The sequence below is a fragment of the Diceros bicornis genome, chromosome 22, assembly GCF_020826845.1.
Source record: "Diceros bicornis minor isolate mBicDic1 chromosome 22, mDicBic1.mat.cur, whole genome shotgun sequence".
Taxonomy (NCBI): Eukaryota; Metazoa; Chordata; class Mammalia; order Perissodactyla; family Rhinocerotidae; genus Diceros; species Diceros bicornis.
This window is the reverse complement of record NC_080761.1, coordinates 5,423,187-5,442,549: the sequence shown is the minus strand read 5'-3', so window position 1 is coordinate 5,442,549 and position 19,363 is coordinate 5,423,187. Positions and strand designations below refer to the sequence as shown.

The following is a 19,363-nucleotide window of genomic DNA, read 5'->3' as shown; positions in this document are numbered from 1 at the left end:
TCAGAGAGTTCAGCTGAGTAGTTGCAGATCTAGCCACTGATAAATAACAGAGATGTTAATCTTATTCCAATATTTTCCTGTCTAACTTGAAAATAATTTTGCCGACCCTTCTAGTACGTGTTTAGGTGATTAATCCTAAAATGTGTAATAGGTGGTAAATTCAGGAGAACCGAACTTGGTCGCCAAAATAAGCAGCATTGCCCATGACATTATGGAATAAAAACACACCCAGCTTGGTCTCGCCTGCTTTGAGGCTTCCATCACCTGGTAACGTGAGCAGTATTCACAGTGAGACGTGTGTGTGGAAATCACGCCACACAAAAACTGTGACTCAGGTCTGTTCTCAGAAGAACTGAGGTAATGGCTACTAATATTTTATTTCATACATTATAGTGTTTGCAAAAGCAAGCACTATAGTTAAGGTTACCTGCATTAATGCTCCAGCATAACCCAGTTTTTCTTTATGCCAAACTTGCTTTCCACAGATGTGTTCAACCCAAAGGTGAATTTTCAGAGCCTTAAAAAAAATGAATGAAAGAACAAGAGAGAAAATTTGAAAACAGGTAAACCATTATAGTTACACAACTGTGAAAGATATGACACTTTTTATACTTAGAAAATAATATGAGATGTTTTCTTCTTTGTTGTAATTTTCCTCCCATGTGAAACCAGTGAACACCAACAACAAACCGATGTGGTTGAACCTTTCCTGAAGGATAGCCCTTTGTCAACAGAAGAAGAGGCCAAGTCTTAGCAGAATAAACGTCTTAGTAATCAGCTGCTGTTACGTGGTGTGACATCCATCTCAGAAGCATTTTGTGAACGTGGCATATACTGATTTCTGCCCTCAGTCACCACTCTATCTTTGAGTGAGTCACCAGTTTCAGGCAAGGGGTCTCTGTTGGTTCTTCTGTGACTGGGATTTTGTAAAACAATTTTGAATAAAATGTCTTGCAAGACTTAAGTCTGATGTGAATTAGCTGTGGCACACAGGCAGCTCTCACCCTGTAGGATGAAGGACACTGGCTCTCTCGGTCTGTGTCTTCTCATATGTAGAATATGAGGGGTGGGTCTCTGAGATTCCTTCCAGATGAAGTGTCCAAGGATTCTAGAACCAGTCTCACACCTTCCCCAACTTCAGTGCTAGCTCATCTCTCCGCCCTGGGACATCTCCCAGCTGTTGTGGCTGTGGCAGAATTGCTGTGAGCCAGATTCTGCACAGGCCTTGGAGTCTGCATGTTCCTGCTCCTGCTCTTCTTCCCCCACCATGGACTAATTTTCTTCTTCTTGACAGTGCTCCCTATGCTCTCACCTTTCTTCCTCACGTCCAGTCCTCCATCAAAATGAACCTGTTCTCTTTCCCAGAGCCTTTCCTTGCAGCTGGCTAAACAAATATGGCATGCATGTTCATCTTGTGGGGAGCAGCTAGGAAACAGTGGGCTCTCTCCCACTGGGCCCTGAGACCATTTAATGCCTTAATCCGTTGGGGTTGACTGCCTTTCGGAGGAGTCAGGCATCTGCGGCAGGCTGGTTGGCTGAAATCACCCAGTTGGGATTCCAGCTTCTCTGCAGTGATGTCCCAGCCTCGTTCCCTCTGGCTTGCAGGTACAGACGTGGGTCTTAGGTGGCCTTGCAGCATGCAGCACATCAGCTCCAGATCCACTTGGCCTCCCTCAAGGCCTGGGGGTGATTGCTGTTCCAGTCTCCCTGTTCTGGCCACTCCTGCTTCTGCTGTTGACTTCAAGATCTGCTTCTAACCTAAGGCACATGGCTTCACACTGAGCAGGCAAAGGACAGAGCCGGTGCTGCTCTGTGTGCTGACCTAGGGTCCAGCTCCTTCTGAGGACAGCACAATGTGATTTTCCCAGGACCTGTCATCTACACTTTTCCATAGTAGGATGCAGTAGCATTTCTAATTTTCTGTTGCTTGAGAAGTATGGGAATTTCCCTAGATCTTGTGGCAGCTCCTGACTTTTCTGCAGAGAAGGGTCTTAGGTGGGGGAGGGACAATCTTTTAGGATAAGCACTATGAAAGTGCCCAATTTTGGAGGTTGAAAATGGTCAAATATCAGTAGTTTCATGTGGTTCATCCTGAAAGTTGAAAAGATGAGGAGGGTCAGGACCTTGTCCTGATGTTATATTTGCCTAATAATATGCTGGGTTTTGCTTAGTGTATTAAGTTACAGAACATCAGTATTCTACATCAAAGAATATTATTACAGATGCTGTTATTATTTACTAGTACTTATGCTGTTATTGTGACCACTATTACTTGAGATCACTTTAGAAACAATTAATAGAGGTGGAGGAAACGCTAAACCATCCCTGGGAATCACCACTGCCCTGGCCCTGGCCCCTGGTCTTCTGCCTTTGGAACTAGTTATTTGAAATGAGCTCTCCCTACTCCCGTTCTTGTCTTGTTTGGCAATGTAGTTAGTTTCAGAGATAAGGGACGTTGGGTGATCAATGGCCTCAGACGATGTAGCTGCCGCAGTTTCATTTTCAAAATGTCATGGCAATAAAAAAGCCATTTGCTAATAAAAAGGGTGGGGGGCCGCACCAGTGGCGCAAGCGGTTAAGTGCGTGCACTCTTCTGCGGCGGCCCGGGGTTCACTGGTTCGGATCCGGGGCGCGCACCAACGCATTGCTTGGCAAGCCATGCTGTGGCGGCGTCCCATATAAAGTGGAGGAAGATGGGCACAGATGTTAGCCCAGGGCCAGTCTTACTCAGCAAAAAAAAAGAGGAGGATTGGCAGATGTTAGCTCAGGGCTGATCTCCTTACACACACAAAAAATAAAATAAAAAGGGTGGGATTCATTGATGAATCGCACTCATATCCATGTTGTCACTGCCTCACCCAGATTTCTGAGTAGCCACTGGCTTGATGTCATAGCTGAATGATGTCATTTCAATCATAACATAATTTTCCAGCTGGCCAGGATGGAAAAGGGACTTATTATTGTGGCATATTTTCCACTGTGTCTGAAAGAGAATGAAGCAGACGTGGATATATGACAGTATCAGTTCTGTTTTTACAGGTGCGTCTGAAGGATACAAGGTACCTTTCACTTGCAATAGAAATATGACTCTATGGCAAAAGCAAATTAAAAAAAAACAAAAACTTTTGCTCAAGAGATTTAAAAGAATATAGTGTTGGGAACTGGCCTGGAGTATATTCAACTTGGAGGGCTAGGGGGCATTTCTTATTTCTGGTCTGATTTCTATCCCTACTGACGGCACTCTGGCTTAACCTTTGCCTTGATTTCTCCAGAGAAAATAGAGACCTCCAAGATATTTGTGTGTTTGTTTGTTTTTAACTTTTTATTGAAGTACAATACTTGCAGAAAAGTGCATACGCATCTTAAGTGTTTAGCTCGTCAGATGTTCACAGACTGAACATACCTCTGTAACTAGCACCTGATCAAGAAACAGGATGTGACCAACACCCCGAAGACCCCTGTGCCCCCTTCCAGTCACCTCCCATCCAGTACATACAAGGACCAGTGTCCTGATTTCTAGAAGAATAGTTTTTCACCTACTGAGAACTGTGTCAGACTTCTGCCCAGCAGAACTGTAAAATGATAAATTTGTGTTGTTTTAAGACACTAAATTTGTGGCAGTTTGTTGCAGCAGCAATAGAAAACTGATATAGTGATGCAGCTGGTAAGTGAGAGAGCCCCGAGTCAAACCCTGGGCTCTGTCCCCAAATCCTGAGTTCTTAAAAACCAGCATAATATATATTTCTGCCTTTAGCATTAATAGGTTTTCAGTCTTCTGTGGAGGGTAAGAAAGCAAAATAGAAGTCCAAATGCCAGTCAGCATCAATTTAAGTTGGGTAATAGGTAGAATGTGTCTTTGACATATCCATACTTTTCCATTCCATAGTCCGCATGTTCAGAACGTCTCTTGTCTAGAAAAATATAATGTGATATGTTATTAACAGTTCAGCATGAATTATTTTAATGTATTAACCCTTCCTAAAGTATTTATGGTGTAAAAAAAGACCTAAGAAATGACTCTTTGATGTTTAAGAGAAAGAGGAATACACTAGAGTGCTGTAGGAGACCCCGTGGGTTGATGAACCCAACACTTATATGCAAACCCCTTCTTCTTGCCCTCCTCTGTCACAGAATCAGAAAAAGCCAAAGATCCTCTTTCCCTTGCTGTCTTATAGCTGGGGATAACCAATGAGTGGAAAACCACTATGGGCTTTCTAGGAAAAGTTTTGCTTTCCTGATGAAAGGGATAGATGTTGCTGGCACAGCACTCCCTGCACCCCCCTTTTTTTCTATGTTGAATATGAAAGTGATGCCTGGAGCTGTGGTAGCTAACTTGTGACGATGAGGTGGCAAGCGTTGAGGACAAGAGTAAACATGGTAAGGATGGTAGAGTGGGAAAATAGAAAGACCTAGAGTTCTGGCTGCATTGCTGGGTCACTGAACCAACCCCAACAATCACCCTTCTCCAAGAGTCTTATTACAGGAAAGAAAAAATCCTCTCCTTGTGTGTGCCAGTGTTAGTTGTCTTTTCTGTTACTTGCAGCTGAATACATTTCAAACGCATCCAGATGACTTTCAGATCACAAGAAGGCAACCACCCAGGAATGGGGCCGTGGGCACTAAGAATTATTTAGATGGAGACGAATTCCTGTGATCCTCCCCTATACTTTCACTGTGGTGAACACATCAAGGAATGATGGATCAAGGGAACCATCCCGGAGAAAGGAGATTTAACTATAGATATCCAATAAACCTGGTACATTCCGTTTGGAAAGAAGAAATGCAGGGCTTGTAATTTTAAAGGAAAAGATTAGTTAATACCAGGAGACTTTGGAGAGCAAAACCTTTTATTCATTTATTTTGGTTTCCGGTGAGGTTTATTACCTTTTAAAGGGAAATGCTGTTAAGTTGAATACCTCTGAGAATACCATCTGTCCCATACTTTCTAGGACCACCTTGGAAAATATGAGGCATCTTGTGCCTTTATCTCCATAAGCATACCGTATTGGTCTATTCATGGAGTCACAATTTGAGACTAGGAAAAATGGCAGTTGTTCTTAAAAGATCAGTTATTTATGAACCCCCAATAGCCAGGTGATCCCTTATCCTTAATGGCATTTATTGATGCAGATGAGTACTTTCAAAAATTCAGAGAGAGATTTACTTTGTCAGCGACTGCTAAGAAGATCTCCGACTGGATAAAGATAACTGGAGCAGGCTAATCCTTTTCACAAAGGTGGTGATATATACTGTGGCAGCTGAATGCTCCTTTACAGCCGCGGGAGAACAATCAGCGAATTCATTCATTTAATTCATGAATTTTCCTTTTATTTACACTTTAAACAAACATGCCAGTTGTTTGCTTAGCTGACAAGCTCTGCCTTCATTATAAGCTATTAGTGACTAGTAATAACTGAAACTGTGTTTGGATTTCAAAAATACAATAATTCTGAGTAATTCTGCCCTTAGTAATATAGAATTTATAGTGACTGACGTGAACTAAGCTGAAGTTTGTGTCTTTGCCCTCTCCATAAAGAAAGAGTTTGCTAAACCATTTCATAGCCATAAACAAGGTTGATGGTAGAATTTCTCGTAAGAAAAACTAAACAGGAGGTTAAATCTACGTGCCTATAAGGAGTCCGGCAGAAAATATAAATGAGTACATGGGCAGAGCATCCTCTAAGAAACAGTCTTCTCTGCCTACTTTTGATGGCGACATGGATAGAAGAAGTATTTCACTTTTCTCTTAATCCTGCTATAAGAAAGGGGAAAAAAAGGCACACACATGATTATAAATGGTAAGTGGACTTAGCCAGTGGTGGGGAGGTAGGAGGGAGTGGACTCTGAAAGGGCCAGCTGCAGTTGCTACATGGGAATGTGGGCCTAGTGTGGCTAAATCTTTCAAATTTTAGATAGAATCAGAAAATCTGGATTTCTAGGTGAAGTCTTTCCCACTTAGAAACTTTGGTGATGGATTTTTTTTTTAAGTTAATACTATGCAGCTGCCACACTGTGGATCAGTGGCTCGCAGAGTGTGGTCCCTGGACCAGCAACATGAACATCACCTGGGAACGTCATAGAAATGCAGATTCTTAGGCCTTGCCCAGGCCTATGAATCAGATTTTTTGGAGGTGGGGACCCAGCGATCTATTTTAACAAGCCCTCTGGGAAGGGTTGCCAGATTTAGCAAATGTTGTATGGGACATATACTAAAAAATCATTCATTGTTTACCTGAAATTCAGATTTAACTGGTGTCTTGTATTTATCTAACAACCCTCCCTCTAGGTGATTCTGAGACATGCTGATGTTGATCAAGCAAAACATGTATAGGAGCCAGGTTGCCTGTGTTTGAGTCAGCTTTGACAGGTACTAACTGTGGGATCTTGGACCAGCCATGTAACTTCTCTGGCTTAATTTACTTGTGTCTAAAATGGGGATAATAATAATATCTCCCTCATGGGATTGTTGTTAGAATTCAATGAGTTGGTGAACATAAAGTGCTTAGAACTGTGCCTGGGAAAGAGTAAGCAATGTCTAAGAGTTCACCGTCATCATTATTTTATTTTTTGTCTCCTTTTTCTCCACCACCACCACCTCCATCATCCCAGCTGTCAGTGAATACTTGAACTCAGCTTCCTTCAGTTCTCTTTTCCTAGATCTAATTTTGATGTAGTTATAGAACTGATTCTGATACCCTACACCCTAAGGTAGCTCTGGTGCTTGTTCCTACCAAAATTACCTCCTGCTTTGAAAGCTAGCTGACAGTGTGGCTGTCTGGCAGGGGAAACTCGTGTTTTCTTCCGCACCAGTATCTGCTTCCAGGCCTCGTTCTAACAGTCTGCCAGGCCCTGCCATGTTCGGGCCTATAGTTGCACAGACCAGCCTTTCTCTTTGTGTGTGCCTTCCCCAGCCCTCAGCGCAGCACTGAGACATATTTCTGACTACATCTTGGGTTTTCCGATCTCTGTAGTACCTGACTGGGATGTGGATGCTAGCTTTCAGTTGTGGAAGCAACTGATGCCCCTCTCACCAATTAATTTATGAGTGCTCTTTGGGAAATCCCGTCAATTTCTTGCTCTAGACAAGGAACATGGGAAGACTTGATTTGTGGATCTAAAGAGTGCTCACACTGTATTTCAAAGGAAACTGTAACCACACCGTTCTTACTAAGGGTGGTGCAAGCTGCCAAAATATGTCCCTTATGAAGCAGCTTTCCAAGCTTCTACATGGCCACAAATAACAGACTTGTATATGCAACGAAAACCAACTGGATGAGCTGTTATGGTTCTCAGTTGTGCCATTTTATTGTTGTTCTGGGAATGAAGCAAAATGCATTATTTTATTAAATAAAGATTTTCCCTGTATCACGGTGGGGGCTAATTTTATTACCTCTTTTTATAGGAACAAACATCATCACCCTGGTTGGGGAGGATTGGAGCAGGGGGATCAGGGAGTGGAGAGAATCACATTTTGTCATCCATGTGTGCCAATGGAGGCTGCCAACATGTTTTAATTGGTAATTACTTACCAGAAGAGTTCTCCAAATCCTGTAGAAAATGCACAGCTCTCAGTTTATAAGTAATTTAGCGATGATTCAAAAGACATGTTCAACTACAATAAATATAGTATGGGTGTGTCTCTGGTGGTCAAAACACCAGAGTGTTCAATAACTTCAAAAAAAGTTATTTCTTTGTTATCTATGAGAAGCCAGAGATTCCTTAGATTAAACATGTACCTTAAGATTCAGAAGGAAGGGGGTCTAAATCTAGTTGGAAAATTCAAATACTGGTTTTCCCTCTGATACTTTAGCTTTAAAACCTGAGACATCCACTTGCAGCTTTATTTAGCTTTTTAGATGAACATAACCACTACATACCAGCCTCTGCCACCTGCCTCAGGTAAGGTAGCCTGAGTTAGGTGAAGCCAACTCCTAATCATTGAGTGCTAGCACTGTCTCCACTTAGCATGCAGGGCTGAGATCTAGACAACGGTCTCTAAGGACGAATTGCCCAGTGACGCAGAAGAAAGTGTCCATCAATAGCTAAGCACTCTGCAGAGGTGGTGTGTGTGCTTTCTAGAGCCAGAGGTAGTCTGTTTTGTCATTGCTGTGCTATTATTTTTCCCATTAGCGGTAGGCCAGGGCCAACACTAAATAAAACTATGAAGCTGGCAAAAATGTTTTGATGTCTCCAGTGCCACCCCTTTTTCCCTCCTTGTGCCTCACTAGGAGCTGCCGCTCTCGCCCAACTGTCATCTGTGCTCTGCTTTTGAGCCTTTCCCTGTTTTCCATGAGCACCCATACGGAACCCTGGTAGTATCTGGGCCTCAGTCATTACACCTCAATGTGCAATGAAACCATAAGCTTCTTCACCTCAGATAACTGCTTTAAACCAGAGGTTATAACCTGGTAGCTCCTGTCCATAGGTTTGCTTGCTTTGGTGTACTGTTTTTTAAAGTTGTTGTCTACTTCCTTCCTGTAGTGACCTATTTCCCTATAGTACTATCATGTCCTTAATCTCAGTGCTGCTTCCTTCATCTTGTTTCCCACTTCCCATCTGGCTGTCTACTTCCTTTTGTTATCTGCTTCCCTCATTTTATCTGTTTCCCACCTCTCATTATCTACTTCCCCCATCTCCTTATCTACTTCCCTCTATTGTTATCTACTTCCTGCCTTTTGTTATCAGCTTCCCTCTTCTTATCTACTTTCTTCATCTCATTATCTGCTTCCCTTATCTTTTTTATCTACTTCCCCCATCTCATTATCCACTTTCTTCGTTTTGTTATCTACTTGGCTTGGAGATCTTCTTGGAGTTTGTGACCTGCTTTAAACCATCTCTCCGTGAAAAAAAAATAGAGGATCTTTAGGGCAGTGAAACTACTTTGTGTGGTACTATAATGGTAGATATACGTCATTATACATTTGTCCATACCTATAAAATGTACAACACCAAGAGTGAACCTTAGTGTAAATGATGGACTGTGGGTGATAATGAAGCATCCATGTAGGTTCATCAATTGTAATAACAAATGCATCACTCTGGTGGGGGATGTTGATAGTGGGGGAGACTGTGCTTGTGTGGGCACAGGGGACATGTGGGAAATCTCTGTACCTTCTGCTCAGTTTTGCTGTGAACCTAAAACTGCTCTAAAAAATAAAGTTTATATAGGAAAAAGAAAAGTCAGGCTATAGCAAAAATGGATGGGAGGTAGAGGCCAGGGAAAGGTACTAGGCAGTCTGGCATGTTGCCCTTCCTGGGCTCCTGGAATCCAACACTAGGGACTGACCTAGGCACCCTTGCACCTGCTTGTCTAAGCATCTCCTTGCAGTGTTCCATGAGGGACTCCTGGTATGGGACATGGTTAGGAAGAACTAGGTATTTTGTTCAGAAATTTAGGCTCTTTGGGGGCATCAGCAGTGGAGTAGTGATGTTCCCCTCACTCTGCCCCCTCTCCCTTCCTTTCCTTCTCTCCTTCTCACAAAGAAGAGGCTGAAGCTTTGCTGATCACAAGTCTGGTAATCTTGGGCCAGTTCTAGCTGTGACATGGATTTAGGGAATAGAAGTCCCAGGGGATGGCTGATAGCTTCCCTTGGGTGGACTCTGAAGATGGAACTCCAGGGAGACAAATGATCATTGCCACACTGGGCTTGAGCTGGCACAGAGGGATGGGAGCCCAGAAGTCACGGGTCTGAACCCAGTGACCCTGGGCAGAATGAGTCAGAGTAAGCCTTCAGGGTCAAGACTGTGTGAGTAAAAATACTGGCTCCATTACTTACCAGCTATGTGACTTTGAGCTAGTCACTTTACCCCTCTGTGCCTCACTTTCATCATCTATAAAATGGGGATAATAATAAAATCTATCTCCTGAGGTCATGGAATAGATTAAATGAGATGATGTGTGTAAAATACAATGCCTGGTGCATAGCAAGCACTCAAGCAATACGAGTCTTTAGAAGGAGACTGTGTTTTTGGTAGAAGTCTATGGAATGTGGCCCTGGGGCTTCCCTCACTTTCTGCTATACTGATGTTGGCAGTTTGAGCCAAAATTTATTTAGATAAGTGAGTAGGTATTTTACTGCCTATGCTATTCAGAAGTTTAAAAGGAAAACTTATACTAATGTTAGCCTGTTCTCTCAAGCCTAGATCCTCATGTTGATCAGGTGTAGTAAGTTTTCTTCAAGTTTTTAGAACTGGTTTCCACCTCAGCTACTGAAAGTCCCATTGATACTGAGCCTCTTAATCTCAAATTCTTATGCCCAATGCGCAGTAAGCCCATCACTGAGACATGGTGCTTGGGGAGGAAGAAAGGTTTATTTGAATTGGCCAAGATGAGAAGGTGGGAGGATAGGTTCTTTCAAATCTACCTTCACAAGAGAAGAGACCAGAGGTTTTTTTGTTTTTTTTTAAATCAGCACTTTTTTTTTCCAAATTATAAATAATTCATATTTATTGTAGAATTATGAGCAAATACAGTTAAGAAAATAAAGTAAAAACATTGAATTCCTCTGCTTAGAATCTATTTCACTTTTGTATATATTCTTTTTTTTTTTTACTCTTTTTTTTTTATTGGTTTATAACATTGTAAAAATTTCAGGTGTACATCATTGTATTTCTATTTCTGCATGGACTACATCATGTTCACCACCAAAATACTAATTACAACCCATCACCACACACATGTACCAAATTATCCCTTTCACCCTCCTCCCTCCCCCCTTCCCCTCTGAGACCAGAGGTTTTTATAGAGCTAAGGGGCTTGGCAGGAGGAGTTTCGGAGAAACAAAGGGCTAATCCTTTTTTCTTTCATTCCAGGTAAACCTTGGGCAATCTGATTTCTAGGCATCAAGGGCAGCTGGGGGCTGGTTATCTGGTGATTGTAACCTCCTTGAAAACATTCGTTTTCTTCTGTAAAACAAGCTCATAAATCCTTATGACCCTTGAGTCACCTCTCAGGTTAAACAAGAAAACAGCAAATTAACAAGATTAACTTATTTTTATCTATTTGTGTTTTGGGAACAAGGTCAAAAGGTAATCCTATTTTTTTTTTTTTTTTTTGTGAGGAAGATCAGCCCTGAGCTAACATCTGATGCCAATCCTCCTCTTTTTGCTGAGAAAGATTGGTCCTGGGCTAACATCCGTGCCCATCTTCCTCTACTTTATATGGGACGCTATCACAGCATGGCCTGACAAGCGGTGACTCGGTGCGCGCCCGGGATCCAAACCTGCGAACCCCGGGCCACCGAAGCAGAGTATGCACACTTAACCGCTACGCCACCGGGCCGGCCCCAATCCTATTCTTATTGAATGTTGACAGTAATTCACAGGTACCTGGCTTCACTATATCCCTGAAAGAACATTCCCTCATCTCCTAAGGCTTCAGTTTAAAGACTACACTATGTGGCATGGCGGGATGCCCAATGAGGAAAATGGAAGGTGACTAGTCCTTAGTGAGCAGTCTCAGAGCCAGAGGGGAGCAGGGGCCCTTCAGGTCATCTGGGCCACCCCTTTGCCTTTGAGACAACAGATGCATCACCTACATTGGACTGCAACCACGAGAGAGAGACTAAGGGGTTCCATCGCAGAGATGAAGAAGCGGGAGCTGAGCATTTGATTTATAAATGCACTGGTGGAATTGCTGGCATATATCACATCACACCTTATGAAGGAAAGAGAAAACATGTTCTGAAGCTAAGAGAGGGATAACTATGATTTGTCCTTCCTTTCAGATAGCCCCAGGCTACTATGAGTCTCCTTTTCAGTTGTCCAAATTTTAGCAAGTAATTAAGTCATGCAAGCAAAAGTTGCTTTCATGTGATTATGAGACCCTTAGAACTATCCAGTTTGACTTTGGAGGGAAAGGAGCCTCAGTTTCCCTTTTTCTTGGTTCCTCCTTCCTCTCTGTAATGGACACTGGGCTCCAAATGTTATTGAGATTGTGAAAACTTTGAACCCGTAAGTTCAAGCTTGATAAATATATCATGTCTGTTACCTGGACACACCTCCCAAGGATCTGTATGAAAAGTGAATCTGCTCCCCCTGGGGGGAATTGGGATGTGCTCCAGTACAAGGGGAGGGGTGGCCTGGGGCTCTTCTCGTCCTTAACCAAAAGCAATTTCCCGTCCTCTTGATCCTACCCGCAGCCTGCTCTGACCTGCTGAGGCAGCAGCACGGAGCCAGAGCCGATAAGTGCTGTACCTCTCCCTGGGCAGCAAGATGGGCCACGCTGGTCACGTCTCCCTGGACAGAGCAGAAATAAATCACACACCAGCCCCTACTTAAGATCTGATGAAATTCTCCATTTCCGCTCCAAATTGAATTCCTCCCAAAGGATTGGAGCAGTTCCTCAGAGTAATGAAGGCACTCCTTCCTCCCCTGCTAGGAGCATGTTTTAAATTAATGGATACAGCCTTCTAATCTGGGTCGGGAGGTAGCTTTTAGGAACAGTCTTGAGCAACTGTTTTCAGACCAGAAATGATATTTTTAATCTCGGAGTGGCAAGGCGGCAGACATACAGCACCACATGGCCTTTGTCAGGAGGCAGGCCTGCGGGTGGTCTCCTGGGAAACGACAAGAACACGTGTCCTGCTGTTGCTCTGCCCACCCCCCTCCTCTGCCCTGCTGTCCTCCTTGACCACTTACAGCGAAAGAGAATTTATGGGGGAAAATATAAGCCAGAGGCCTTGTGCTTTTTGACAGTTGCAGATATTACTATCCCATACATCTCTTATTTGGGGAAAACGATAAACTCTGTGATTAAAAAAAAAAAAAAGAACCATTTTTAGGATGAAGATGTCATTGAAGTGATTATCTTCCGTCCTCTGTAATGATGATGAATCAACAGTTGGGCATTTGTAGAGGCAGTTGACACAGGCCTTTTCAGGGAAAAAGAAGAAAAAAGAAAACCCATCTTCAAATGGGCCTTGTCAGAGTGAAGACTGATGGCCTGCTGGCTGATTAGGACCATGATTACTATTCTGAGACGAGGGAATGTGTGAGGAGCCCAGGAATGAAACTTATAAATCAAGGTTAAGTGGGGAGTAGAAAATTCTAGACATTCATTCTGTTTTTTTTTTTTTTTTCTGTGAGGAAAATCAGCCCTGAGCTAACATCCGATGCTGATCCTCCTCTGTTTTTTGCCGAGGAAGATTGGCCCTGACCTAACATCCGTGCCCATCTTCCTCAACTTGATATGGGATGCCGCCACAGCATGGCGTCACAAGCAGTGCATCCGTGCGCGCCCGGGATCCGAACCTGAGAACCCCAGGCCGCCAAAGTGGAGCACGCACACTTAACCGCTTGAGCCACCAGGCCAGCTCCATTCATTCTGTTTTGAAGGTAGCTTGAAGTAGATTATCTGTTGGTAAAGGACTATTTAATATTACTCCTTGAAGTGAGCTTAAGAGCGTTATAATTTCTTCACTCACTTTGAAAAAAAGCAGTTTAAAAGTTATACTTAACCTGAGAAATTCTGACATTTAGGGTCAAAAGGAGAGGAAGAAATTCTCCTTGAAAGAAAATTCTATTGATCCTTTTATGTCAGAATTTTGTTAACAACTCTTGAGAAATGTTATCAAAACTTCACTCCGTTTCTCTGATTTAGTTTTAAGAAAGAAGCGATTTGCTTCATAGGGAAATATAAGCCCAGAGTACCCCGCCGGTAAGCCCCAGCCTTAGAGGGCACACTCCATTGCAGGAGGGTTTGGGGTCTGGCTCTCAACTGGAAAATTGCTTTTCAGGAAGAAGATCATGTTTTCCATTGATAATAGAGTCATTTATATGAAGTGAAATGCCCTTCCTTCCGATCCAGGAGAATGTTTAAGCTTCAGTCTTTCTCAGAGGACAGTAAGAGATACATTTATCCTGGCTAGGAACAAAGGATTGAGGATGGGAAGGGGGAATTCAGGTGGGATTCCAGCAGTGTCAGCATCTGTCCTGAGCCCAACCAAGCAGCACCAAGGCCAGGCTGGATTGTGCAAAGTGCAGGCGGTGGGGAAGGAGGTCTGGTGGAGACCACAAAGACTACAGGAGGAAAAAATTAAAGGGCAGGGAGAGGAAATGCCACCCCCACACAGCTGCTTTTGTGCATTCCTTCAGGCCCTCGCAGACTTCGATATTTGCATAAATGGGCCTCTGATAGGCTTCCACACTGGGACAAAACAGCAGCGAGTGGTCACTGTGGACAGGGCAGGCTTTTTCTTCATGATGCGATTTCACAGTCATCAGCTTGTGTAACCTTCCTGGGCTGAATGGACGGGTCAGCCATACAGTCTCTGTAATTACGTGGGCACTGTCTGTGTCTCTGGCCGGCGGACCCGTCTGATGCAGGCTTGTCTGTAAGCCTGTTTACAAGGCCTGAAGTTACTTCTGTTTTGTTTTAGCCAAAAGGGTGAAGTGCTGCCAGCAGTATGTCTGGAATGTTATTTACTTGGTACATTTCTGTGGCTTTTCTTTGTAGCACTGCACATGCCAGAGCAAGGGGTCATTTACTTGAAAATGCCAGGTTGCAGTTTGTCTTCTCAACGGGTGACTTTCTCAGTAAGAGGAATGTTAGCTCCTGGGCCTCTCAGGTCCCTCCCTCCCTCCTTCCTTTCTTACCTGTCTTGTTTCCTTCCTTCCTTCCTTCCTCCCTCCTTCCCTCCCTCCCTTCTTCCTTCCTTCCCTCCCTCCTTCCTTCCTTCCTCCCTCCCTCCCTTCCTCCCTCCTTCCTTCCTTCCCCCCCTCCTTCCTTCCTTTCTGTTTTTTTTCTGTGGCAATGCTCTGCACTACTGTTGGTGCCTGTTGCATTGCACCATGTGTCCTGAATGCCCCAATTGCACTTTTAATTCCTGGGGTTTCTGGTGGACTCTGCCAAGAGCCTGGCAGACACTTTTTCGTTTGCATGCCTGCGCTGTTATTATTTCACATGAAAGCTGTCTATTTTGGCACACATGACTCTGAGCTGAATGGGTGATGTTGGGTGGGGAGCTACAGTTGGGCTTTCTCTCCTGGTGGCCGTGGAGGTGGAGGACAAACCTGCGAGCAGTCCTGGCTTGTGCAGAGCTGACCTGACGGCAAACAAATGGCTTTTGCAGGAAGAGCCAGTGTGTACAGTTTCTTAATTTGGAAGGTTTCACAACTGTTTTTGTTCAATTTGATGGAGGAGAGATTTTTTTTAAGAGCAAATTCTTCATTAATAAGACTGTAAACAAGTCCTGGATAAACAATAAATGGAAGCATAGGAGGTATTCTATTTGCCTCTTCTTTCTTCAGCTTCCCTTCCTCCCATTTCATCTATGTAATTCTGATCATGGTATTTTGGGTTTTAAAACAAGGTATGGAAAATGAGATTAGATAAATCTCCCTGGCTGGTGCCAGCCCTGGGGCTGTTTGCACACCTGGGTGGGTTAACACCCAACTCTCTCTCTCTCTCTCTCTCTCTCTCTCTCATTTTGTTATGTCATGTAAATGTAAAAACATCTACAAATAGGAGATGATACCATTGAAAATCTTTGCATTATCTCTGGAGACTCAGCCTTTATCTGAGGCTCTTGGAAACCTCACTGGTCCATGGCACCTGTTAGTTTGTTAACTCCATAACCAGCCGCAGTCTGAAGTGGAAAATTTTTGGTTCCTTACTTCTCGGCTTTTCCTGTCCTGCTGCATGACTTCTCAATTTGTTTGTAAACTGCTTGGAGTTTTGGCTGAAGGGTCTTCTTGGAGCATTCTCTTGACAGCATGGGCTTCACATTCTCACACCTGCTCTTCTTTTACAGTCCAGAATTCAGAGTAAATGCTTCCACTGCCTTGGTAATTTCTTCAGTGTAAAACTTTGGTGCAGGTTGCTTATTACAGGTAATAACTGTTTGATGACGGAGACAACCGCTTGGCAGAAACAGCAACCTGAACTGCTGCCAGAAACGTAAACTGCCACTTTATTTATTCTAAAAGCATCTAAGCTGCAAGCCTTTCAGTCATGATCCAGCATGCACATGACAATAACAGGCTCGCCAGGTGGAGAAAGCCGCCCCATGGGGCAGCCACGAGGACAGGCTCTAACAAGACTGTGTATTTTTTCCCCCATTATCCACAGCCCACACATCATCTTCCTCTCTCAGAGCACCCTGACAGGAATGAGCCATCTCTGTGGGACCCGTCTCTGCCATGAAATTGCTCACGCCTGGTTTGGCCTAGCTATTGGGGCCCGTGATTGGACGGAGGAGTGGCTGAGTGAAGGGTTCGCCACTCACTTGGAAGATGTATTCTGGGCCAGAGCCCAGCAGGTAGGTTAAATGTGGTTTCAAGCATTTCCACTCCCTAGAGTCAAATTCTAGTCATAGTCATTTGTTCATTGAACAGTTATCTCTGAGTGCTAATTATGCATCAGGCAACTGTTCCGTTTGCAGGAGAGAGCTGTATAAAGGAGAGAGGAAAATCCCTGCTCCCCGTGGGGTTCATGATCTAGCAGTAGGAGAGAGAATAGACAGAAAAACAAACATATCCATAACAGGTCAGGTGGTGACGAGTGCTGTGAAGAAAATGAAGCCAATAGAGGGTGCTGGGGAAGTGCTGTTTTAGAAGGCACTAATAGAAGGCCTCTCTGATAAGGGGACATTTGAGCACAGACTTGAAGAGAAGGTCATGCTGTGGCATACTCAAGCACTCCTTTGTGGTTATGGTTGTGGTGATATTAACTGTGTTTTGTTTTGCCTTTTTAATAATGAGATTAAAAGTTAAATCAGGAGTCACAATCTCAGATGTCTGCTGGCAAGTAATGAAGAATGAAGCAGTTGGTGTTATAGATTAGGGAATGGTGAGGACTGTGGCAAACTGGTAGTTATTCCTCAGCTCTGACCAATTGTTGTCGTGTTGAAGGGAGGGCTCAATACAGCCTGAACTTCTAGTTTTTTAAAGGAAGTTATAAATCTAGATTTTTATGTGAAATTTACTAATTTAAAAAATATTATACAAACCTAATATACCCAGAGGGCAGACCTGGTCAACATGCTCCCAGTTTACAACTTCTACTTTAAAGAACTGGCCACCAGTTCTAATGAGGATATGGCAACTAAACTGCTTTCTGCTTATTTTCTGGTTCCTAATATTTGGTCACTTCTCTTCCCTACCATTCCCACCCCTTATAGACTAGACTATTTAACATTGTCTGAAATTCCCAAGTTTGCGCATACCTGTATGATTTTGTTCCAGTTTCTTCTGCCTGTTGAAATTCTATTTATTTTTCACTAACCAGCTCAAGGTCACTTTCTCTGGATATCCCAGGCTGATCATTCCATTCACAGTTCAATACTACTCTTCTAGGTCAAATACCGTATGATTTCCTTCATTAAGTAGTAGATAATAACAACAATAAACAAACACATAGGGACAGAGATTGGATTGGTGGTTACCAGAGGGGAAGGGGGGAGGGAGGAGGGTGAAAGGGATAATTCGGTACATGTGTGTGGTGATGGGTTGTAATTAGTATTTTGGTGGTGAGCATGATGTAGTCCATGCAGAAATAGAAGTACAATGATGTACACCTGAAAAAAATAAAAAAATAAATAATAAAAAAATAAAATAAAAAAATACTACTCTTCTAGAAATTTTGAACTGCCAGAGTATTTGGTACTTATATCTCTTTTTTCCTCACTTTTTCCTTCTTCCTTCTATCTTCACAAACAGACCATGACCTCTTTCAGAATGGAGCTGTGTTTTACTCCTCCTCCCATCCCCTTCACACCTTGGCTGTAGAGCTAGCAGTGTGCACATCTGTGTCCCCCGCTACACAGAGATCCGGGAATAGATGCCACATGGCAGATTCGGGAAAAGCAGCTGGGTTTGGAGACCAGGCTTAGAATCCCAGCTCTGCTGTTCAGTAGCTGTGTGAGTGTGGGTAGGTTATGTATCTTCCCTGAGCCTCAGTTTTCTCATTTGTAAAATAGGTATAAGAATGCTTAACCTTGCAGAGTGAATGAACTTAGCACAGTGCCTGACACGTAGCAGGCATTCAGCAAGGATTAAAAAGGTATAATATGTGCCTCTGTCACCATCCCTTTCCTGGGGTGCTTCTGTCCTGAGACAATGAGATTTATGCTGTAGTGTATTTCAGGCATTTGATGACAATTTCTCTGTCCTTTATCTCCTGCATCTGAAGAGTTCTCCTTTACCCTTCCCCCTGCCTGTCCTTCCAGGGGGTCACTCCTGAGTCTCTTTGCTTGAACCCTGCCTCTAACTGCCCTGAATCCATCCATCTCCACTCAGAGAGGCATGAAGCCGGCCTGGCTGCATCTCAACAGCCGCACATCTTCCATGTGTCCATTCTGTGCTAGATCTGTAGGATAAAAGGATGAGTACAACACAGCCCTGCTCTGAAAGAGGTCATGGTCTATTGTGAAGATAAGAAAAGCACACAGTGGAAGGAAAAAGAAAATGAGTGAGAAAAGAGAGGTAAATGCCAAATATTGTGTGAGTTCAAAGGTGGGAGAGGCCAGGTCTGAGCAGATCCAGAAAGTCTTCTTGGATGAGGTGACTTCTGTTGGGGACTCAAAGGGAAAGTAGGAGCTGAGGTTGCTCTGTCTCTCCTTTTCCCCTAACCTGGCGTTGGGGACAGCCTGGCTCATCATTCTTCAAGGTGCATGCAGTAACTCTTCAATATGTGAACACCTGAACGCCCCTGGGACAAAGTGGCCATTCTAGAACCAGCACAAATTTTGGAAACATTTCCAGAGCACATCCATCACTCTGACCCCTTCTTCGAAGGATGAGTGAGACTGAGCTGCTGCTGGTCCCCAACAAGGGCCTGCAGGAGACATTCCAAGCAAGAGAGGAGCACTCTTCAGGGCAGGGAAGGGTGGGCGGCCTCGCAGGACTCTCCTGGTCACCAGCGGGCTCCACTAGTGAAGAGGGCATGAAGGGACATTGGTCACTTTGCTGCCCGGGAGACTGCGCCTTGCAGCACCGAGCATTAACAAGCACTGCAAAGTAGGGGAGTGGGAAATCATTGAACAAGGAGTAGAAACCGGCATTCTGCTCAGAGTGGCATCTGTAGGGAGAAGTGAATTGAGTTAGTTGCAAGATTGAATCATATAACTTGTCATCAACCTGGATAAAGTCTAAACTCCTTCACAGGTGTCTTAGTCAGCTCAGGCTGCCATAGTAAAATCACACAGACTGGGAAGCTTAAACAACAGACACTTGTTTTCTCACAGTTCTAGAGGCTGGAAGTCCAAGATCAAGGTGCTGACAGGCTTGGTTTCTGGTGAGACCTCTCCTCGCTGGCTTGATGATGGCCACCTTCTCACTGTGTCCTCACATGGCCTTTCCTTTGTGCACACGTGGAGAGAGTGATCTCTGGTGTCTCATCCCCTTCTTTTTTTTTTTTTTTGTG

The 19,363-nt window shown here is 43.7% G+C and overlaps 1 protein-coding gene across 12 annotated transcripts in view; it reads left to right on the top strand.

The window, feature by feature from the left end:
- AOPEP (aminopeptidase O (putative)) overlaps window positions 1-19,363 on the top strand; it is a 514,798-nt gene that overhangs the window by 170,299 nt on the left and 325,136 nt on the right. For 11 of the 12 annotated variants that reach the window (XM_058565457.1, XM_058565455.1, XM_058565460.1 and 8 more), the window contains one exon: window positions 16,070-16,259. The exons of the other annotated variant lie outside the window; for it this stretch is intronic. In XM_058565457.1, coding sequence (XP_058421440.1) covers window positions 16,070-16,259 — 190 coding nt within the window. The remainder of the gene's footprint in view (window positions 1-16,069; window positions 16,260-19,363) is intronic. 12 annotated transcript variants of the gene reach the window in all.